At 40.8% G+C, this 24,290-nt stretch overlaps 1 protein-coding gene across 5 annotated transcripts in view; it reads right to left on the bottom strand.

Moving 5' to 3' along the window:
* Positions 1-321: 321 nt before the first annotated feature.
* The window catches only part of si:ch211-278a6.1 (SRC kinase signaling inhibitor 1), a 117,242-nt gene continuing 93,273 nt past the window's right edge, over positions 322-24,290 (bottom strand). For all 5 annotated transcript variants that reach the window (XM_039824029.1, XM_039824030.1, XM_039824031.1 and 2 more), the window contains 12 exons: positions 21,493-21,668; positions 20,403-20,533; positions 19,964-20,111; positions 18,368-18,674; positions 17,958-18,219; positions 17,411-17,550; positions 16,961-17,113; positions 15,139-15,225; positions 14,042-14,968; positions 12,061-12,198; positions 8,112-8,156; positions 322-5,329 (listed from right to left, as the gene is read on the bottom strand). In XM_039824029.1, the coding sequence (XP_039679963.1) occupies positions 4,811-5,329; positions 8,112-8,156; positions 12,061-12,198; positions 14,042-14,968; positions 15,139-15,225; positions 16,961-17,113; positions 17,411-17,550; positions 17,958-18,219; positions 18,368-18,674; positions 19,964-20,111; positions 20,403-20,533; positions 21,493-21,668 (3,033 nt within the window). In that variant the 3' untranslated portion in view covers positions 322-4,810. The remainder of the gene's footprint in view (positions 5,330-8,111; positions 8,157-12,060; positions 12,199-14,041; positions 14,969-15,138; positions 15,226-16,960; positions 17,114-17,410; positions 17,551-17,957; positions 18,220-18,367; positions 18,675-19,963; positions 20,112-20,402; positions 20,534-21,492; positions 21,669-24,290) is intronic.

Below are 24,290 nucleotides of genomic sequence, written 5' to 3'. Positions count from 1 at the left end.
AGTTTGAAGTTGGAATTATTTGATATTTTTAATGCAACAGTCCATGAATTTGATTACAAATCTTGCTAAAAAAAATGTTTTAATTATTTGTGGCACCTAACAGGCTTTGAATGCTCCAAATTTGTAATGTTACTTATTGAGTAATAAAAGAAATCATGACTTTATTTTAAAATAGACCTTCTGTATTTGTGTGAGAGCTTTGACCTGACAGGTGATGCAACATCCACAGTTTGTATCCACACTTTGTTGCTAAAAACGATGCACTCATTTCCTGACAAGACAACATAAACAAGTCATTATAAAGCTCAGATCAGACGCCGCCACTGTACAAGAGAGCTGCACTTTATTGGACACACAATCACAGCAAATTATGTACAAAAGAAGGCAGGTTCAACTGCCTACTGTTTTCTCACAGGAAAAACACACATTTCTCACAGAATATCATGGCATCCATACTGATAAATTAGTATCTCCAGTATCAGTAGGCTTTTAAATTTTATATATTATATTATAGATCTATTTTCTGTATTATTTTTGTTCTTATATCACACTACTCTACAAATGGGAGAATCACTTTGTGGAAAGAGAACACCATCACTGGTGCCTTTTCTGGTTGGGGTGCATTGAAGCATTCTGAATCCTTCTAGACATCCAACACTCTTCGGCCACTATCGTCATCCTCATCGTCACATAACATCACAGTAAGACTGAACATGCCTGTGTCACAAATACCAAAATAATGTCTCATTCTTCATGTTTGTAAACCTTTATCACAGAACCGCCTTTATCTTCCTCTCTTTCTCATTTTTTTTTGAGAAAACATGTAGACTTTTTTTTTTCAACTGCACCGTGCGATAGCTTGAGACTATACATGCATTATTTTGTATATACCTTGGTACCCATCGTCAAAGTTTATTAATAAAACATCTTTTGGACATAACAATTTGTTGAACTCGCTAGGAATGACTCGGCCTATTTACAAGTCAATTTTGTTTTTCTCCTTTTGATGCCAAGATTTTTGAACATCCACACATTCATGTAAAAATCTCATATACCGATACATACTATAGAATGTAGGTTTGTTATAAAAAAAAAAGATACAATGGCAAAGGAAGAGATCAAACTTTTAATTCACACAACACCACATAATTCCCTTATTGATCCGTCTTGGTGGTTTTAACAACTTCTGTGGTTTAGCTTAACTCCTACTTAAAGCCACTCAGTGCAACAACTGGAACTGAATAAGCAACAAAATGTACCTGTTTTAATGACTAAGAACCTGTTGTCTCTAAATGCTTTTGCACTGAGCATCCACAGTCACACTGCTTCCACTCCTGTTCACATGCCGACATGACAGAGGAAAATTAAAGCCATGTAACTTACTTTTGTCAAAGCAGCAAGGCTCTATATGAAGCCTTTGGGCCCATAAACTGACCTTTCACAGTAGCTACCCCAATATCTGTGTTTCCATCTCTAACCCACTAATACCAGCTGAATCACAAATACAGGATGCGGTGAAACAAAACAAAAAACAGACCATAGGTACAGAAAACAACCCCCTAAAACAAACATAGTAGCAAAATAAGCCCCTAAGCACAGGCACTGATCCAGCCTCTTACACCTCAATAGTGATCCTTCACATAAGGAGGCAAAGGTGCAGATGAGCTGGACAAGCATTTTCAGGGACAAGCTCTTCAAAATTACATAAAATCTAACTCAGTGCTCGTAAATAAATAATAATAAACCCTAGAATTTAAAAATGAACTTCAGCGTATATTACAGAGGCTAACTGTTATCTATAAAGATATTTAAACAAATATAAAAATGTTCTGCATATGAATAAATAATCTCAGTGTGAAATGTAATATCTTTCTCAATGAATTAAAAAAGAAAACTCTGTACAAAATGATCACTAATATATAAAACTGAAGAGATGACATTTTACAGTATATAATTTAATCTAGGCCTATATATATATCACACTTTTCTTCACAATTATATCATACACAAACATCTCACTTAGATATATATATATGTATATTTCTTCTAGGTTTGATTTCAAGTTTGCATGTTTTTCTGATTGCCAGGGGCATTTCCTGTGAGTGTCTGCCACATGCCCTCTAAGCCTCCAGCCATGTTGAAATCACAGCCCACTAAAACTTGTCTTGAAAGAATCATTCCAGAGAGCACTGTCTTTACTTGGATAGAGACTTGACTTGGGGAAAGCAGCCAAGCGTGAATACTTCCTCCTCAATGCTCACCAGACGCAAATGCAGCAAATTTAACTCGGAGAGTTATGGATTTGAGTGTGGAACAGCATGAGTAAGTGAATTTCTTTCATTTGACTTCACTCAATATGAAACCCATGGCTTGAACCTGTCTGGCAGAGCTACAGAGCACCCAGGGTGAGGCTTAATTCGCTGTGCTGTGAGCTTGCAGTTTTGCACATTGTTAGAGCTCCGGGAGTGTTTAGTCAAATGCCACCGCTGCAACCTGACAAACTCTACATTTCAAGTGCTGTTTTCTTTTTTTCTGCGAAAACAAATTGGAACAAGGCAATTCCCGCAGCCTCTTCTTTGGGTAAAAGTGTTATTCTGTCATTGCTGTGTTGATCTAATACTGTAATACAAGATCAACTGGGGATTTCTAATAAGAACAAAGTCTTAGAGGCACTGGGAAAAACATGGTAACAGCTCCTTGCAGAAAAACACAGTTTCACAAAGGCAAAGAGCGCTGCCTTGGCAAAATTGCTGTTACTGTATTGAGGCATATCATACTTTGTCCTAGGATAACCTCAACAGAGTGGTTTTTATTTCAAAGACGCCCCACACCGAAGACAAAGCGAGAGGGGGCAGGGAAAGAACAGCCGCTTAATGGCTCTCCAACTGTCAGACCCTTCCTCGCATCTCTTTGGGTCTTATTATATCACAAGCACTCTCGATGGAGACAAGGCAAGTCAATGCCAGCCTTATTAAAGAAGCCTTCAAACACATGTCCCCAAACTAATCCCCTCTCCTCAAGCTGCCTACTCTTTGACACAATCCCCTTTTGCACGTTTTAATCTCAATGCCACAAAAAATCCATTTCACACAGTCCTTTTAGTGAACCACTGAAAGAAAAAAAAATCACTTTGTCTATGCCTGTCCGTTCAACCTCATCGCCTCCCCAGTGGGCAGCCCTAAGGCAATAACACAGGACAGGGACCTTAAAAATGGTTCCTTGTGCGGGGTTCACACGTAGGGAATCACTGACAGGCCTTTGATGTGCTATAAATAGTTATAACTTCAACTACCGTCATTGAGGCACACCAAAGGCCTAACATTCATAACTGTTTCAACATGCAGGAAATAAAACCAAATGAGGCAACAGCAATATCGGAAATCTAACGTACAGTATTTTAAATATGCAGGGATGTTTTTGTTCTTCCTTCAAGGAACATTTGTAGCTTTGTGCTTGTCATATTTAAGCAGATTCACAAGATCAAATTTAGAGGAAAGGGTGTTTAAGAGGAAACTGTGCTTGCTTTATATTTTTATATTCTCATCTGTCTGTCTGTAAATATGTGCTGATAAACTTTCTTTATCTTTCAAACACTGCTCAAGAGTTGAAACAGTTTGATAGATGTTGAAGTGTGATCGATTCACTGCATTGAAAGATACATTTTGTTCTTTTTCAAAGAAGGTGCTGACAACTTTGGAAGCTGCTTCCCATCAGAATAAATTTGAAGTTTAAAAGAAACAAGTGTCCCAAATGAAACCATTTGATCTGTCGCTCTGTAGATCAGATTCCTTAAAGAGTGAAATAATTTTTCGATTGTGTGTTATTCATCACTGTGTGTGCTTGAGTCTTTGGGAAGGTTTGTGATGTCAGGTGCTTAAATGCCAGATCAACCTATAAGATGCTACTGCGGAAACATCCTGATTGTCATAATTAACTAGTAAATACAAATATACATGAATTCAATGTCTATACAATTCACCATTTGCATCCCTTCCTTCGGTTTCTGTAACTGTACCTCCTGGTTCTATTTTAAATAGAAATGTGCTCCCTACAATGTGCTTTTGTGAATACGTCCTCATTTTTAAGTTGAAAATGTCCTATAATTATTCCTAATTTCCGATGCAAGGATCTCATTCTGTAATGATGTATATAAATATTCAACAGTGTGACATAAAATCAAAGTCAGAATGTTGAATGTACACTTGCAACAAAGCGCAGGTCAAAGAACGGGGAGTGAGGACAATCATGTAAACCTTTTACACAGTGTGTACAAACGGAGGGGAAAATATAGCACCAGTTCAGAGTTTAAAACACAGGGGATGCAAGAAAAGCCAGAAAAATGCCTTTTAACACAAAACAGAAATTGAAACCACAATCATCACCTTGATCTACTTTTGATTTTCTTTTTGCTGAGCACATTCTGCCAGGTGATGCAGGGAAGTGAGAGCAATAATAACACACACAACTACTGGACTCACTTGGTGATTATTGCAGCTCTTATTTCTATGATAAAAGTCACATTCTAAAAATGATGTCTCCACTAACAACTATGGAACCAGATCAGAGTAGGAAACTTGTCCCAAAAAAAGATTGTGACAAAATTTACAGTATGGTAGTTTCTGCCATGGAAATATGAAGACTGCATACTGGAGTGAGGCCAAAAGTAGAGAGGAAAACCAAGAGGACGAAAAAGCCAAAAAGCCCATGAACAAAAAATGCTGAAATTGTCCTTATTGTAGTTGTTTTCTCTTCATGGTTCATGATGTGACGGTGATGGAATTCTCCCATGACCTCATCCTCCATATCCTTATTACCGGGAGTTGCCAGGGGCAAAGCCCTTATTCACATGCTCGCTGGCCCCCTCCTTGCAGCTGTTGAGGCTGGAGCTACAACCGCTGGGCTTGGGAACCGCAGAAGAGAGGGTAAGGGAACGCAAAGGGGTGGGAGAGGAGGGAGACAGGGAAGGAGTAGAGGTGGTGGGTGAAGAGGAAGAGGAGGGGGAGGTAGCAGTGGGAGTAGGAGGGGAGGACTGGCTGCTGGGCAGGGGCAAGGAGGAGGCTCGCTGCTCACGTAGAAGGCGGCGATGACGGAGGGTGGAGGAGAGGAGCAGGGCCTCAGCACTCAGGCCGGAGGCAGACAGGCTTGCCAGCAGGGCCTTCGCTTGGCTGGAGGAGGCTGTCAGGGAGGGCATTGACCCCTCTTGGGGATACTTTCTCAGGCCAGGGGCAAATGCTGCTGCAGGAGAGGGCACTCTGCCAGAGAAAATTCCTGTTTTGATACCAGAGAGGTATGGCTCAATACTGCCACTGGTGCTGTTGGTCCCCAAGGCCTTCAGGTAGAGCAGGGACACAGAAGTGGGGCAAGGGGGAATGGAGGTTTTCAGGGATCAAATGAAAAATCATGAACGTCTTATCATAAAGTCTTAAAATTGGCTAGGCAGTGTCCCCTGCAGCACCTTCCCCTACCATTACAGTCAAACATGTGCATGCATGCATGCTTGCTTGCTTACACACACACACACACACACACACACACACACACACACACACACACACACACACACACACACACACACACACACACACACACACACACACACACACACACAGGGGTTCAGTGTATATTTTGGAGTAAACACTGGAGATGTGAAAGAAGCTGATCAATTAAATAGGGCAGATGGATGTGTATAGCTCTCTAGTCAGGTAAACAGGAAGAAAAGGAAGCTGAAGAGGCTGGACAAGGACAGGTCGCTCACTGCTGCAGGGTCACAGGAAACAGTAGGTGGGAAGGCCGGGGGGTGCAGGACGGCACAGGTTCACACATGGTGGCAGGGTGGGTGAGGTTGACCGGAAGAAGATGTATCAGAAGAAACGTGTAGTGGAGGGGTAAGGGGTGGGAGGGTGAGGGAAAGGTGAGAACAGAACAAGAGACAAACACAGGAGATCGTTATTCAGGTTGATATCAGCATGTGTGGTGGAAACCATGAGACAGGCTGCCATCTACACATGATGAACAAACCATTGATAAACCCACATTTTGGCATAGGGTGCAACACTAAGTGACAATGTAGATTACACTGGTGTTGACCACCTTTATCTTGGCACGTTTTAATGATTTTTACTCATTAAAAAACGCAAAATATACTGATGGACAGACATCACACCCTTGGTGTAATGCTGGAATGAGTCAGTAGATGGCACTGTTCCAACAGTATGAAACTTGTGGGTCACACATTTGTCACAACATGTAGTGGTCTCTTTTTGCAGGTGGAACTACGGTGAATGCATCAAACAGAAACAGTTTGTAAGTTTTATCTTCAGGGGGCAGACCAAACAAAATACATACATACAGTGATGACAGGGTTGAGATAAGAGCGAGAAAGAGCCAAACTTTGCTTTTTATTGTAAACCTTTTTTTACACTTCAGGCAGGTTTTTATTTACGCTTTTCATAAGAAACAACAGGAGAGTTTTTGCAGAGGCTCTAAAAGTTTTAAAAGGTGTTTGTGTAGGGATTATGGGGATTAGTTCTGTATGAAAGGTGAGCAGGTGTGCTAGTCTACACTGTGCTGCTGGGAGGCATTTCACCTGCTCTGTTGCAGTTCCAGAGCCTGTGCTGCCAACCGTCCCCAGAGTGCGGGGCTGTTCCTTCTGCTTGAGGAACTCCTCTCAAGCCTGGCCGACACATTTATTCTGGTCTGTGAGTGCAGCAGAGTAGTCACCTTGCCCTTCATCTCATGCACACTGGAGCTGCCTGCCAAACGACAGCTTCCCAGGATAGGTCTTCACAACCCCCACATCACGCCCTACACCTTTAACTAGCCTGTTTTACCGCCAGAAGTAATAAGAGTCCAAATGGGAAATGGAAATCGGGTTTTGCGGCATGAAAGTGATTCACATTGTCATGCCCTCCTTGATCTGTGCCAAGGCAAATGGGGAGAAATTGTGGCTTTGAACTGTCTGTTTTTATCCAGCACATTGATTCGAAAGATCCTAATGCCTGGAATGCTCTAATACATCTAGGTAAAGCTTTAGTGAGCAGGCAGCCCGAGCACAGAGCACCATCAAAAAGTTAATTTTAACAGACACAGATAACATCAGAGCCTAAACTAACAAAAGTACCTGATGATCTGCAAAAAACTGAGCATTAATGCTTCTTTTTTGCTCCAATAATAAAGTATGTTTGGATCACATTATTTGCAGTAGTCTGGATCCGGTATAGGGGACTGCACTACTCAGTATGACACGATGTGCCCTGCTATGACATGAACTTCCACGATAACCTTCAAAGTCACTGTGACCTTTAATGTGACTATTATTGGCACTGTTCATCACACCCCCAACCGGCCCGTCAGACACCGCCTACCAAGAGTCTGGGTCTGCCGAGGTTTCTTCCTAAAAGGGAGTTTTTCCTCGCCACTGTCGCGACAGCCACTGCTAATGCTTGCTCTTGATGGAATTACTGTAATTGTTGGGGTTTTGGAAATTATAGAGTGTGGTCTAGACCTACTCTATCTGTAAAGTGTCTCGAGATAACTTTTGTTATGATTTGATACTATAAATAAAATTGAATTGAATTGAGGAGCATATCCAGGAGGGATCCCAAATTATGATTGGTTGAACGGCATAATGTTCATTCAGCCAGCATATTTTATATTGATGAAAAACAACTGAGTAACTTGAAATTGGCAATGCTAGACACAGGACTAACATCAAACCAAAATGTGGTGCCAGTGCATCTTTTTTTAGCCGATTGCAAATGATAAACAGTGATGTCTTCAAATGTTTAACTCTCCCTCCAGCTGGTTTCATGACATGTTAATGTGCACTAGCTGCCTTTCATTTGTATTGGTGGATAATGCCACTGATGCTAAAGAGGTATAAATGTATATATAGAACTATTGTTGTATAAGCTGAGGGTGGGACCACTGAGAGACTCTGAAGTGGTGTGTTCATTCTTCTGAGTTCAAAATGCCTTAGAAATGTCAGTAATCGTTTGGCCAGAGGAAACAAAAAGAGAAAAAACCATTGGGAACTGGAACTAGGGTAAAAGTTTGGGGTCACATTTAGGGAATTATATCCAGGAAAGGTTTAAGAGAAGAGACACCTTTACCTTCATCTGTGGGCCGAGCAGAGAGGTCACCCACGGTGGGCACGTCTGATTGTCAGAACAACAGTATCAGTCAAAAGTGTGATCAACAGGTGTGAGTTTGAGGGAGAAATTAGGTTAGGGCAAGCACTATGGTGGCTTACCCTAAATAGGGATCATTTCAAGGTTACAGCTCAATAATAAGGCCTAAATAATATGTGGATCCTAGAAAGACAGATGCTAATGGCTGAAAGTTTTGACAAAATTTGCACAAATATACTTAAAAAATAACCTACTTGTGTTTTAGTTGTGAAAAAGTAGCTGGCATAATTAGGATTTCTCTTCAAAAAGATCACAAGCACAATGTCAGTGATGGGTTAAAAAAAACACCAGGTGAAGTGAACATCGGAAAGTTGGAAAGTTCTTAATTAGCACTTAAAGGCTGTATGCAAATGAGCCAGCCAGCTTGATAATTTGACGAGATGAGCTGCAGATAATCAGTGTGTTTTTCCAGCATAGTCCATGCTCAGCTGTTTCATTATCCAGAATTTTAAATTAATTACAAGACAGATTTTGCTCTATCCATCTGTAAGCTAAATTGTCAGGATCTGTGCCGTTTTCTTGGTTTGACATTAAAAATGTCAGGAATCGGATAGAGAAGGAGTGATTTTAAAAGCAACAGCTTGCGGAAACCAATAACACAATGCTAGCTTATCAGCATCGTGCTTCATTAAGGTTTGACTACCGTGCTAAAATATTTGTGTTGGCATTTCCAACCAAGCTAATGCTACAGTACATGGCACTGCATGGTTAACAGAGTTTGTGTATTCAATAATAAATAAAGACATTATAAAATAATCATGAAATTATATGTGAAATATATAAATAAACCAAAAATTTGTTCAATAATTCAAGACATAATTAAACTCATCTCATTATTATGTTATGTTATTTCATCACTCATTTTGTAGTATCAGAATTTAAAGCTTTAGTGCAGAACCTTTTGATATTAATGAACGTCCGTTACATTCAAGCCATTGCCAAATGAGTTGCTACAAAGCTCCACACAACTCTCTGTATTTCTCAGTATGGCTATGTTCAGAAACTAGTGTTGCCCGGCAACTTTCTCGCGCAGAAGCTCGAGTGAAGATAATTACCTCTTCTGCAGAGTCCATCATGTTGTTTTTAATCCTCCGTGTCCTCCTTGCATACTAGCAACCGCGTGGAGGAGGGCTGGGAGCGTGTGCGCGATCACGGAGGGCTTGTATCACGTGGACGCGCCGACAGTGTTGTTGTCATTACTTAGAATTCCTCATGGTGGAGACAGAAACTACGCACTACAGCTTTAACTGCATCATCATCATTTTGATTTCATTAGACATTTTCCTTTTAAGATATCCTTTTTTTAATTCAAATTTGTATTAGGAACACATTGGTGTACATAATACAGCACAAAAAAGATGAAGATCATCATAAATTAAGTAAAGTCTGATCTAAGTGAGGATATCAATTCAACCCAGCATGCCCAACAGTTTTTAAATGTATCTTGTTCTTACAGTAAAAGTGAGCTTCTCCATCACATTTATGTCGTGGATAACATCAAACCAATCTTTCAACCTTGGATACATCTGTTGTTAACCACTTTCTTGTAAGGGCTTTATTTACTGGCTTGAAAGTCTGTTTTTATTTCAATTTTTCCAATTACACCGTATTTCATGTCAATTATTTGACAATGCCACTTTTTATCATTATTTCATACTGTCACTTTTCATGAAAGTGGTGTTTGCACCGCCCTCTCACCTTTCAGCCAATCAAGTTAATACAGAATTACTTTGACATTGTTGCTGCTCTAGCTATACAGTAGCTAACTGGCTGAAACTGGTAGCAGTTATAAGGCTTGCTAGCTTAATTAAGAGTAAGTCAGTACACTTAAGTAAGTATATATATATATATATTCATAATAATCACTTCAGTTGTTGTAATCTTGTTTTTTAAATTTCTGTTTATTTTTCACACAATTTATTTTTGTGATTATTTATTTCATAATCATTTATTTAATATTGAACACACATCTGTAGTAGTAGATATTAGTTTGAGTAGTAAAATATTATAGTATGACCTCGATGGTTGACAGTTGTATATTGAGTCCTCCGCTTCCCCAATGAATGGCCTGTGCTTGTTTCTTACTGGTGCACTAATGGACTACAGTAGAGTTATTGGCTATTGTGAAAGCTGCCACAGCTGACTGTTAATTCTCTTGGTTTAAGTCAGCTGGTTCTTTGTTTATTGTCGTTATTCGTCATGCAGTTCCTGTATGTTGTCACTCTAAACGGCTTGGCATATAATTGTTTTTTTAAACTGCAGGTAAACGTACTGACTACTGACTTCCCACACTGACAATTAGCTTTGAGTGCCCACTGTCCCTTGGAGGATAGAGCTTTCACACATACAGCTTCTTTTCACAATGGCTGTTCTGAACAGTCTGTGGACAAAGAGAGTGAGCCATGTGCGAGTGTCATAATGAAATAATAGGACTAATTTTGCTTTCATTAGACAAGTGTAGGAATTCACTCTACTTTAAAAGCACAGGGAATCAAAGAGACTGACAGGGGAAGAGTGAAAATGAGAAACGGCCAGCATACATAAATTGCAGAGTACAGAAAACGGAAGACGGAAAGAGAGATACAGAAGAGGAAACGTGAAAGACTTAATGGTGGGGGGAAAAAGGTTGCTGTCCTCTTCACATTGAATGATCAGTGATTGCCAGTGACTCAAGGGGCGATTATTACATGGCACTGCAGAGATTCCTCCAAATCTTTTCTCCGTCTGAGGCAACCAAAGCTTCATTACGTCCCCATCGCTCCAATCTCTCCCTCTCTGCCTAACACATTCAGTTCTCTGCAATCTTCAAGACTGAATTTGTGTGAATGCTCGGTCAAATTCTGTGGGGGTAAGGAGGTTTAGGTTCACTCCACTGCTCCTGTTATTTTTCAAATTACATTGACATTAAGCTTTTTTTCCCCTGTGCACAGGCGTGGTGCAAAAATCTTCTCTTGGCTATTCTGGACTGACATGCTTCAACAGTTCAATTTCCTCGCCTCTGGAGGCCATCAAGCATCCTTGTGTCCAGTCCTTTACCTTAATTTATAACATGGAGTGCTGGCAAATTAAAACCAAAAAAAAAAAAAAAAAAAAAGATGATGAGCCAGCTATCAGGCAAATGTTTGACAACATATGTATAGAAAGAAGCTGCAGCAGGAAGTTTGCAAGTTTTCTGAAATTAAACTTTTTAACGCCTGTTACAATTAAATATAATAGGCTCCGGACTTTAACTACGTATTTGTACGTCTGTGTGAACAGGCTCATTTCTCATTCAAAAACAAACAGGCAGAGTTTTACATTTTCTGAGATAAAACATAATTCAAGACCTAAACAGGTCTAGTATGGGAATATATAATGCTAAGTAAAGGTGTTTTATATATTTTTAATTGGTTTAAATGATATATTTAGAGATCGCTCATGACTTTCAGACATAAAACACAGTTTAGATAATTGAATGGCTCATCCTCCACCACTGTGACCTGTCTGACACATGTCTCTCTGTGGGACAAAAAGCCTGCAGAGGATACTTTGAACTGTTTCGACAAACTCAAGAGACTGCCACAACAATGTGACTTTGCCATCAAAGCATTTATGATCATTAGCTAAACTGGTTTTGAATTTAAATATTATCATGGTCACTGTCTTTGAAAACCCCCCAAAATTAAAGAGATATCTTAAATATTATACCATCCATCCATCCATCCATCCATTATGTGAAATGTAAACTGAGGAGTGGAGCATGGTGGGGATGTGCAGTAGTTCTGTGGGGCAAGGGGAGGACTGAGTGGAGGTGAAGAGTGATGGTAAAGGCCAATCTATGCTTGATCTGGTGAGTAAATACAGAGGCTGCATGGTAATATAAAGATAATACCTGGTGCTGGCCCTGGATCTTCGGGAAGTCCTCTCTTCTGCCACTTTTAGTCTTGTCTGTGCTGTTCTGCTGCAGGTGCTTTAACTTGGAGGCAGCTGAGGAGTGGAGGACCTTACCAACACTTGAACTATTCCCTCCCTGAAAGGAGAGAAAAGACAAGAGACGTGTGAATCAGACCTTGGACACACAGTACATGCTCATACATTTTATTTCTCTTCAGTGCATTTAGTTTACACATCAGACACACACACACATCAGACACACATTAACTCAGAGTACAGAGTTTGGTCCCAGCAAGCAAGTCGCTCTCCTGAAACCAATGAGGTTTTTAAGATCAGAGCTTGTACAGTAGCTGATACAATTGATCAATCCAGTTCACAGAGTTTCATAATCCATCAGTAGAAAATAACAAAGACGAGAATATAAAATCGCAGCGTTAAACTGACGTTGCGTAGCCTAGCCTCACCGCAGGATCCACAAGGCCATGTGCTTAATGATCTTTCCTGCTAAATTACTCTGTCAACTGTTTCTAATACGCACAAAACCAAATACACATGTAGTCAAATAGCCATCCAACTGTGCATCTTCTGCACACAGAGACATTAGCTGAAAGGAAAACTAATAAAAGATTAACTGCAGTAGTGTCAAACTGCCAATCTTTCTCTGCTGCGGTAATTCAAGGCAAAGAAACCTGTTTGTCTTCCTTTTGAGCCCATTCTTCTCTTGATGCGATGCTGCATTTTTTAAATTCAGACATAAAATATACAGTATATTTAATGTTTTATTTAATGTGCTTATTAAAAACTCAAGTGTAATGGGGAATTAAAGGAGATCACTTGGTCTGTGTGAATTCGGTGAGTACACAACATTCGACACGAGTAGGAAGAAGGATCAATTTTGAAATGTTGAACGTCGTTGAAGTTGGAGTGATGAAATAATGTGTAAAGACACTGTAATCCTCAGCCATGCCTGCGGGAATGCTCCCTGGCTCTAGATCAGAGGGCTGACACTCACCACGACAGTGCAACTGTCAATTATTGCAGCCATGCCCTGAGTGGGAAGCTACATTCAGAGCAACAAGCAATACTACGCAAGCTGTCAAGACATCTCACTGAAGTGGCAGCTGACACAGGAACCAAATGAGTCTTTTGATTATCACACATCTTTTGTTGTGTTACGGTCAACTGGAGGTGAAAGAAACTACCAGTGTTCACATGTGGTCATTAGATATTAACGTGGTAGAAGTGATATTTGGTTTTGGCATAAGAGATGGATTTCTGTCCTCATACAAGTTGCTCCCAATTTTCTAGCTTGACTTTTTCGCTCTATATTTTCATTTATTTTTAAATAATGTTTTTACATTAAAGTAATCACCCATTATTTGTCTTTCTATGTTCTGGAAACAAATTCACCAAAGTCACACCTTTTTTTTAATACTTTTTTAAAAAAAAAAAAAAAAAATAAAAAAAAAATTTTGTTTAAATACAGCACAACAGCTGATGTACATTGACACATCATAATTGTTTTTAAAACTATTTCTGAGGGAAAGAGAGTAGATTTCAAGACAGAACAAAGATGAGAAGATAGAGCTGACGAGTAAAGAGGAGAAAAAAGAAATTTAAGATATTTTTATCATCTATGCATTTGTTTTTATTGCCTGTTTGGTGTAACAAAAGGTGAAATTGGCTAGATTTACAGACAGAAAAAAGATGCCAGGACAGATCGATAAAGACACAATTAACAACTCAGGGCTCAGCAGGATAGCAGCTCCACAGAACAGGCAAGTAGAGAGGAAGTCTGTTGTCTGTCCCCTTCTACATATTTTCGATTTCAAATCAAATTAAGATGCCGATTTAGTCAGGGAGCAGACATCAGAAGCTTGAAAGTGAAGTTCCAACAGTCACCCAGAGAGAAGCAGTGAAGAAAGAAATAGCATGCTGCTTCAGAGCGGGAATCTGCACAGCAGGTGTGAGCAATGAACCTGGATCAATGCTGGGCTGAAAGAGGATGGCTTGGGTGGAACCGGTGGCTTCTTGGTCTCTGAGGTCGGACTGCCTCTCATCTGTACAGGAGTGCTTTTGGTGATTGTCTCAGTGTAGAGCTGCTCCGCAGTTGGATGGCCACAGATCTCTATCAAGGTGTTTTCCAGCTCACGAATAGTCTCCTCCAAGCTGTCCAGCCTCCTGTAGGTGCTGCATCGGATAGCTTTTGTTTTTCTTTGGCTCTGGCTGGATAGACTGTCCATAGAGCTACATGACCCACTGGATTTAGGAGTAATGTTTATTGATTTCTGCTGTACTTCAGGAATCTTAATTTCAGTGTTGTGCTTAAGTGTTAGCACTCGATCCCCTGACTCTATCCCTCTCCTCAGAGCCTCCACCAGAAAGCTCTGCTGGCCCGAGTAGAGGGAGGATTTTATTCTGGGTTTGGGCACTGGCTTGGATGACTCCAAAAGGGAATACAGCAGCCTGTAGGCATCCCTGACAGTTTTTTCCTCTCGGAGTAGCACTAGGAGAGGCCGGCCAGTCAGCTGGACCTCAGGGACTTCACTAGTCTGTGGTGAGATAATCAGGATCTGCAGAGCTTCTCCGATAGTCCTGCAGAGCTCCCGAGCCTCAACGGGAGACACCACCCTCACCTCCAGCTCTGTCAACAGCAGAGCAACTTCCTGTTTTAACTCTATATCATCCTTAAAACAATGCTGCTCTTGCTGAGGAGGGCTTCCAAATGAATCCCTTTCTTTTGAAAATTTAGTCTGGTAGACGGTGTGGTGACCAGTCCAATCTCGGGATGGACTCTCTTCTACAGGGTCATTTGCTGAATCTCTGACAGGATCCTCTGAGGCAGTCGGTGAAGCTGGCAAACACTCTGTCAACACGATGTGGGGAACAGGAGACAAGCGCCTTCCCTATAAATAAGTAAAGAACTTGCGGTTTAAATTTAAACACAATGAACTGCTCTTAGCTTCAGGACAATCCAAGAACTTTCCGTTTGTGATCACTGCAGATTCTGACAACCAAAAGAAAGAACACTTCCTCTTAACATAAGTATCAGTGTGTAAACATGCATGCTGCTTACTGTTGCAACTGATGTGCTGCCTGTTTGGTCTGCCCCATGCAGCTCTCCCTCAAGTCTAGAGGAGTCCAGTAAGGCACAGCTGGACAGCTGTTTGACACAAGTTTTTACTGCTGGTCACACACACTAACTCACTCTCACACACACACAAAAACACACCACATCAACTGTAAACCCACAGCAGAACACTCACACAGAATGTCCTCGTGTGGTTGTGAAGGAATGATGCATTCTATACAAAGAAACTAAATGTGCATTAAGTTTGTGTCCAAAGTGCATTAATGTGCCAAGGATGCTTTCTGAGGCAAAGTGTGCATTGTTACTAAATAAAATGTTTTTATTTTTATTTTTTATTTTGTGCAAAGATAAACCTGCATTAATCAATATTCTCAATTTTCACATTACATCAAATAAAGAAGATGAAGAAAGATGTTAAACTTCACAGAAAAATTACTAAGTAAAAAGTATAAAAAGTATTCTAGCCATAACAACTATCTTAGCATATTTAGCTAATTGTTTTGGCTTTACAGCACAATTGCTTTATGGTTGAAGCTCCAAACTGTCATCAACATAGGCAGCTAAATTTCCAGAAAAAAACAAAAAACTCTGTACACGCTACCTGCACATCAACAGACAGACAAAATTAGCAATTAGCTAATAAAGAAAGTTGAGCAGCGGATACTTTCTTCGGGAAGATCAAACCAGAGGGAATATAGATCTTACATTCATGAAGTGGTGAGAAACATAACTCTCAAATGAATGATAATTGTCTGCTTGTCTGCTGGATGTGTATGCAACTGTCTGTTAACTTTATAAGCCAGTGATATGGTGACGTTTGTATGACAGCAGGTTTTAATGTTTTTCTTGGCCCCGAGTGGCCAAAAAATAATTAATGCAAGTTTAACTTTGTTGTGTGTGTACAAATGATCACAATATAAAATAATTACATTCCGTATATGGTGGTTATACATGGTTATCTAGTCTCCACACCAGTTTAAGATACATAATGCAATTAGTAAACTGCAAAAATGTAATACCGACAGGCTTGTATGTAAATAAGACTTTCCTCAAACACAGCATGCACACACATTTATAATTGGTGAGAAATATTATCTGCAGAAGGAAGACTTTGTGTTAATTTCTGCTTGAAGAGATAGGAGAAGTGGATGTGGCTGGAGGCTGAGCAGTAGCTGGTGGTTTCTGTAAGTGGCGGAGGGGTGAAAAAAGGCTTAAGAGGGCAGCAATCCACAGCACTCAGAGTTACCTCGGTGCCTGAGGCCTCAGAAGGCCACAGGTCCAGTCTGCTGGGGGGTACACTTTTCCTGCTGCGAGGGCTAACAGGCAGGGAAAGGGGAGAGGGAAGAGCGAGCCTGAGCGGGGCTCTCTCAAACAGCTGGAGAGGGGAAAGGCAGGTTCAAAAGCTGTCATAAAATGTAGAATAAAAACACAACAGCCACTGAATAATCAAAAATGATTGTGTTCCATCAAATTTCCGGCAAGCCATCTCAAACACAGTCCAAAAAGCCATCAGGGTCCATCTGCCGGGTTGTGATCTGTGAGCCCTGGGTGATGATGTGTGTGACTGAGCAGTATGTGATCTTTGGGCTCTCCCAGTGCCAGGGGCAGGGGGACATATGGCACCTGCTGCTTGAACATGTGGTAATGATGGTGAGCATGTCTGCTTGTGAGTATGTGTGCATGCAAAAGCCAGTAACAGATTGTGGAAGTAACATAAATAATAAAAAGAGAGCAGTTTTCTAAGCCATTGAACAACAGCCTATTAAGTATATGATCAACATAATACACATCCCATGTTTCAGTTTACCTCCAATTCGGCAGCAATTCTCTCCTCCTCTCCTTCCTCCTTGTCCCCAGAGGCAAGTGTGGGGGGTGTAGACGCAGGACGGGGGTTTTCAGACAGGGTCCTCCTCAGTTTTACATGGGGCTTCTGACCTTCAGTCTCTTCAGATTCAGACTTCTACAATCGCAAATACACAAAAAGGCTTTTAACACATCTGAAGCCAGTCTCCGACGCTTGCAGCTTTAACATGTTTTGATCTCACAAGAATATTGTTTAGGTCTACAAAACAATAGATTAGCACCGATAACCTTCTTTCTAAGTGGGAAAACTAATGTGTTGATATTTACATTTGAGGAACATCCCTATGAAATTAAAACACCTATTTGACAATTAATTTATTTAATGGCACAATCCTTACTTTATGTGATGCACATTCATATTACAAATGTATTTTGTGAATTATCTCTGTCTTACCTTTATACTTTTCCCAGGAATGAGGGGCTCTCCGCTGCGGCTGGTTATGCCTGGAGAAGACGGGAAACTGCGTCTAGGTGGTGGAGGAGGAGGAGACTTGGAGGGTTTCTCTGTGCGATACCGCGGCACTGTCAACTCATCTGGAAAAGGAAGTAATTCAGGCATCTTGAGAAAGGACTCATACAGTGACAGTGGCATTACAGTGAAATTAGGACAAGCTATGACGCAATTGCAGACATATTATGTAAAACCTGCTTTACTCAATATTAAATGTTATGTTGAGTAACTTGTTGCATTTATAAAACTAACTGTCTTAGAATCTATACTGTATCTCCAGTTTTGATATTTTTCCTATTTCATTTCAGTTTGTCAAACACATGTTGACCTGCGGGGTTTGTAAAACTAATTGGAATAATTTTAAAATGCACGATGATTTTCCCTGAAAACAAATCTGCTTTTCTTAGCTCTCAAAAAGATGACAATTTGAAGAGGCAATGTTTTCGCTTGATAATGATGCAGACTGTTTTTCCTGAACTCTCCATCTCACCAGAGCCACGCCTGGATCCTCCATCTTTCCCTGAGAGCTTGTGCTGGGGCTTGCTGACGCGGTGCTCTGGGGTTCCTACCCCACTTTGGGGGATCTGGGAGGATGGCGTGTTAGAGGAGGGCTTGATTTGCTTGGCAGCAAAGTCCAGGTCTGGAATAGCTTTTAATAACTCAGCCTGGGTCTCTTCCAGCAACCGGTTGATGTCCTGGGCGCTGTACTGGGTCAGACTGGCCCGCTTCTCCTCCCAGTCCCGCTCTGCTGCCTGTGAAGTGCAGACACTGATCTAAACACTTTATAACACACAGCCATGTGGTGTTGCAGAACTGGTGTAACTATGATGTTATATGATCTGTAATGCAGACTATGTGAGACCAGAGAAAGAAAAAGATGAAAACAGAAATAAATCCTACCAGTCGGACCTCCACGGATAAAGCTTTGTCAGCTAAAGCACGGCGTTCCAGCTCCTCCAGGGCTTTGCCTTTGTGGGGAACAGGAGGATGATTGTCCTTGTGAGGGCCAGACAGGTTTCCGTGGCCACGGCTGAGGCTGGAGTGGGGGCTCCAGTTGGACAGGCTGTTGCCTCCCCCAATGTCATTGATGGTGAGTGGCGGGCTGGTGGTGAGGTCAAAGTCTGAAAACTTTCGCAAGTCGTCATTGTGCTTTGATGAAGGAATAGAGAAGTCCTCCTGCTTCTTCCACACTCCATCATTCGCTTGTCTGGTAAAACATTGAAGATTAGTTCTCAATTTTTTAAAATGTAACACAAACAAAAACATGAATAATCCATCACCTGAAGTAAAAACAAGTGTTGCTGAATGCCCAAAAACTTTTTTTCAAAGCTCGAAACACCGTGAAGGGTACAAACCTCTGCCAATACTGAATCATTCTCCAATTCTCTCTCTTTTACCCACAAAGACGAGAGGATAAAATTAATTTGATAAGCTCTTTTGATCAGTGAGGTTAATTAAACTGTGGGTGCTTTTTGGACACAAGGCTGATTAAATGGGGGCAGTGGTGGCCTAAAGGTTAAAGAAGCGAGCTTGGGACCGGGAGGTTGCCGGTTCAGATCGACAGGATAAAATCTGGGTTGGGAAAGTGAAAGAGCAGCGCTTGTCCCTCCCTCATTACCACCACTGAGGTGCACTTGAGCAAGGCCCTTAACCCCCAACCGCTCCAGTGGAGCTGCTCAGTGGTCAGCAGATCAGACTGTGGTTGTACTGGGCAGCTTCCAGGTATGAATGTGTAACTGTGTGAATGTAACAGGTCGTCGTTGCAAATGAGAAGTTGTTCTCAATCGACTTACCTGGATAAATAAAGATTTAAAAAATTTTTTAAATAAATTGATAGAAAGATAGATGTGTCATGACTGTAAGATAGAGGACAGAATGCCTAAAGGCACACTCACCATAACATTAAAAAATATGTATTCATGTGCCTGAAAAGAGCCTTTATTAGGGTGTCACCCATAAAGCCAAGTGGTCACATTAATACTAGCTGCTTGAATGAACCCTTCAGGGCACCTTTTGTCTACATACATTATGATTTTAAAACATCGCTCTGTCTAATAATTGTTTACTGTTGGAAATCTCTGATCTGATTCCACAGCAATATCTAATCAATTTTCCTTGGTCCAAGGCCTGTCTGTCCACCTCATTTTATAAAAATCCATAATGTTCTGCTGACACACAAACAAAGAGGGGTGAAAACATAATCTCTTTGGCAGAGGTACAAATGAAAAAGCCTTCCTTGAATTGATTTACAAATGGGTAGGTTTTGTCATGTCAGCTAATACCCGACATATTTCACTACATATCACTATGGAAGAATTTATTACACAAATGCACTCAGTATTTATAGGATTACTTAAAACTTTTCCATCTCCAAGTCCATGTAAGGACAGTTCATACGAGTTTATTTAGCTTCTTTAATTCAACACAAATTGGCTTTCCTTAACTAGCATATAGAGCACTGCTGTACTGTTGCTCTTAGTCGGAGCAGGTTCATACTTGCGCATGGTGGCGAGGGTGTCAGTTATAGTCTTGCAGCGTTTTAAAAGGGCATCAAGCCTGTGTGGCTCTTCTTTCAGGAATTTGACGGCCTCCACCTCCACCCTGAGCACCACCCGCATCTTACTCTGCAGGCCTGGGAACTGATCTGCAGGATAAAGGAGAGGAGTAACACAGGAAGCCAACCATGTTCCCCTCAAACAAATCAATTCCACTTGAAAGCCTTTTTGGGTAATCAATAAAAAGCACGGTGAACTACTGTAAATGGTCAGGGGGTTCATTAAAACAATGAGCAATCTGAGACTGATTAATTGTTTGACAGAATGACTGTAGGTGACAACAAGTGCCTTGGTGAGTAATTATGCATTGAGTGCATTTTAAACTGTGTTTTCTGTTACGTGCCTGTGCACAAAATGTGAAATGCGCCAGTATGACTCACTTTTCAGTTCTGTGAGTGTTTCTCCCAGCTTTCTCAGAACAGTGGCCTTCTCCTCCAGCTCCTGCACTGTCACCAGCTTGTGGTTGACAGACGACTCCTTCTGGATCTCCTCCACTGACTTCTCCAGGTCACTGAGATGGAACAGACAGAAGGCTGAACACCAGGGAATCCTCTGCTACACCTAAATTTTACTGAATATTTATCTCAGAATTATGCTATTTGAGTTTCAGGAAAAAACTTCCACCAATCAACTGTCTCTCAATCAACTGGCAGCAAGACCAACAGTTCTGGACAGCTGAACTGGAGGAGTGTGGACGGGTACTCAGAAGTTTTAAAACAACTGAGGTGAAAAGTAGTACAGAGAATCTGTACAAATGTGCGTTTGCTCAGCTCTAATATTGAGTGTGTGTCTTGTCTGTTTAGACTTACGGCAAATAAATCGGCCTTAAGTTATTTAATGAATGAAAGTTCCATGTATAATTAACTGAAATAAATTGGCCATTAGGCAGGCTGAATAACCAACATTGATTAGCAGAGATCATCTTAACAGTACAGCCAATTAGTTTGCAATCAAAATGCCGCTCAGAGTGAGATTCAGGAACTCTTGTGCCGCTCACAGAGAGAACCAGGACATATTAATGCAGAACATTTCCACATATGAGACAGAAGCAAGTTATCTGATTATAAAAATCTCAAGGTAGCTCTCTGCTCTGGTTTTGCAGTCACTTCAATTAGTTACTAGACCGTCTCATACCTCAAATCTTAATAAGCATCTTGCTCTATGCCGGGCTTAATTACAGTTGCAATTTCATCCTATCACTGTGTCACCCTGTGAGTCATCTAATTATAAAAAAGATATGAACTTTGTCATTTTTGAAGCAATTATGAAATATGTAATGTAGGATCATTTTAAACAAGATAACTGTCAACTAATATCTTCAACACACAGACAAAAAAATCATTCATATTAATACCAATGCATATATTCGTCTTTTAATAACTAATATTTGGATTATTATTGATTTATAAAAACTAAAGATTTAATGAGAGGTCATTATTGCTTAATACTAAGTCTTATCCTTTTACTGACTGGAGCTGCTGGATGATGAGCTCCTCCTCATTGAGGTACTTGAGTCTCTCCTCCTCCACCAGGAGGCGCTGTCTCTGTAGAGGATCCTCCTGTTTCCTCAAGGCATCGGCCACACGCACGTTTAGCTCCGCTTCTGTCCGCTTCAACAGAGTTCGCACCGAATCCTGGTTCTCCATCTGCGCGTGCGCACACACACAGATACACACAGACAGACACACAGACACACAGACACACACACACACACACACACACGTTACAGATAACATGTATTGCTCTTACTTCAGCAGGGGCAAAGGTTGTACACTCAGCGACTATTTGGAAATGAATTGTATCAATGTTAGCCTTGCTAGCCTCATGTGAATAGCTTGGTGAAGTTGTGAAATGAGCTATCGCTGCCACAGCAGCATAACAACGGGACAACAAAGAGGAGAATTGCAGTCGCCTATGGCTTTTCAAAACAGACCTCAGTGATTTACAGCAACTACACATTTTATTTTGCCCCATCCTTGAGAGGGCAAGCTGTGGCCTCTTTACCTTAAGACCTTCTCTGCCTTGTTATGCCAGAAGAACATTTTGCTCTAGCCTTGACTGCTTATGTGTTTTTTAGCGATTGCTTGTGAGTCTTTAGCCTTACAAGCATGGCTAGATGCATATGCAGTTCCCTCTGTGGTGTGTGTGTTTCAGCTCCTGCACATATATGTTTCTCCTAACAGAAAAAGCTGGAATGCCCTGAGGAGAACAAAGGCTGTGCATGAAAGAAGCACTGAGCGTGAACTGAGCTCCCTCTCAGTGTTATGAATGGAATATTCTACAGGACTACTGCATGTAATACAACTCCCTGAGATGAAAACACCTGGTAAGCAAGACAAATCAATAATTGATCAGCCTTATGTTCCAGGAAGTGAAACAAGACAACAATATCACTAACATTTGCAATTACACAGTATTCCCCATTGTACTACCAATGATGCTGCAGATGCATAAGGCCAAACACAGGGAATATGAGTTTAAAAAAAATATAAAAGAAAGAAAAATAAATTTGTTGGTATTTTCTTATCTTGCAGCACTGTGCTGTCTCTCTCCCAGTTGCGTCTCTCTCCTGCACGCTCCCTCTGTATATTTCATGAGCCACATGTAAAATTTAAGCCGGTGGCATCGCCATGGGCAACAATATGGGTCCAGGTGCAGAGGTCACACTTGGGCACCCATACAGGTAAAAAAAAGAAGCAAAACTGTCCTCTCTGGGTACCACACAGCCTCGGTTGTTTGGCTCCCTGTCTCGGCCAGTTCAGTAAGTCCTTTTGACTGCTGTCAGGGAACAAATAAAAGTCACTCCCATTGCTCCTCCTTTCTCTTTTCCCCTGCAAGAGACTTAAATCTCCTCCTCTGCCACTGAACGCATTTAACTCATCATCTCTTCCTGCAGTAACCATGGCATCACTGGCATCAGAGATAAATGGGATAACTGAGGGCCTCATCTCCAGATTTCCGTTAATCCTTCTTTGTGGCATTTCATCGGATTCTGCATCCATCATGACATTCTGTATCTTTGTAGAATACTTTGCCATGTGAACTGAGCTTTTATCTTCCACTCGTTCTATTTCATTATTAATTCTCAAAAGGCACAATGCCCTCAATATGTCATGCAACACAGCTATGTGAACTTGCAGGTGTTATTTTCTGTAGGTATAGTATTGAAGTGAAGATCAAAAAAACCTCAAAACCACTGCTCCTGCATACAGTACACGTGTTGAAATACTGTTTCGTATACATTCGACATCACAAAATGGTTCTGCTGAATGTAGAAAATAACAGAATTCAAATATTGAAAACTAATTTAGCCGTTTTCTACAACTTTGGGGCAATCTGTGGAACAAAAGCAAACCCCATGTAGAGTGCATGATGTGGTCTTACATTTTGTATAACATGTATGTCAACAGTGAGGTATGATGGACCCTGCAAAGAATGGCCCTACGTCATTCGGCTTTTTACAAAGCACAATTTGGGTAAACAGGCTCTTTAAAATTTTCTTTTTTTTTAAATGGATTATCTGGATGGATATATGATGATCTATCAAAGTTGTTAAACAACTGTGGAACAGGTTGTATGGTTGGGGACACCATTATCAACCACCTGATGTACGCAGATGATTTGGTCATTCTCTGTCTATATAGTGCTGGCCTTCAACAGCTACTAAGGGTCTGCTCCCAATATGGCTCAGACTTTGATATTAAGTTCAATTCTAAGAAGAGTAATATAATGATTGCTAGAAGCAGGGACGACAATAAACTGTCATTTCCTGATTTCTCTCTCTCTGGTACTGTCCTTAAAGTGTGTGATGAGGTCAAATACTTAGGGCTCTATATAAGTGATGACCTGTCTGATGATAGGGACATTCATAGACAGTATTATATTTTGTATGCACAAGCTAATATGCTGAATCGCAAATTTAGTATGTGTTCACTGTCTGTGAAGACCACACTTTTTAAAGCTTTTTGTACTCCAATGTATACTGCCCACTTGTGGCGTCGCTATAAAAAAAGCAGTATGCAGAAACTCAATGTGGCATATAATGATGGTATGAGGCTGCTGCTTAAAATGCCACGATGGAGCAGTGCAAGCCAAATGTTTGTAAGTGTTAATGTATTCACCTGTCCTGCTGTACTCAGGAATCTCATGTACAGATGTATGTGTAGACTAACGGAGTCATATAACAGCATCATTGCAACACTAGCGAACCCTGCATTGAGTGCAGTTAGGTTCACTTCGATATTGTGGAACCATTGGCGTTTTAGTCT

The sequence above is a fragment of the Perca fluviatilis genome, chromosome 15 (genome assembly GCF_010015445.1).
Source record: "Perca fluviatilis chromosome 15, GENO_Pfluv_1.0, whole genome shotgun sequence".
Lineage (NCBI taxonomy): Eukaryota > Metazoa > Chordata > Actinopteri > Perciformes > Percidae > Perca > Perca fluviatilis.
The sequence above is the reverse complement of the archived record's forward strand: the minus strand, read 5'-3'. Positions and strand labels throughout refer to the sequence as shown.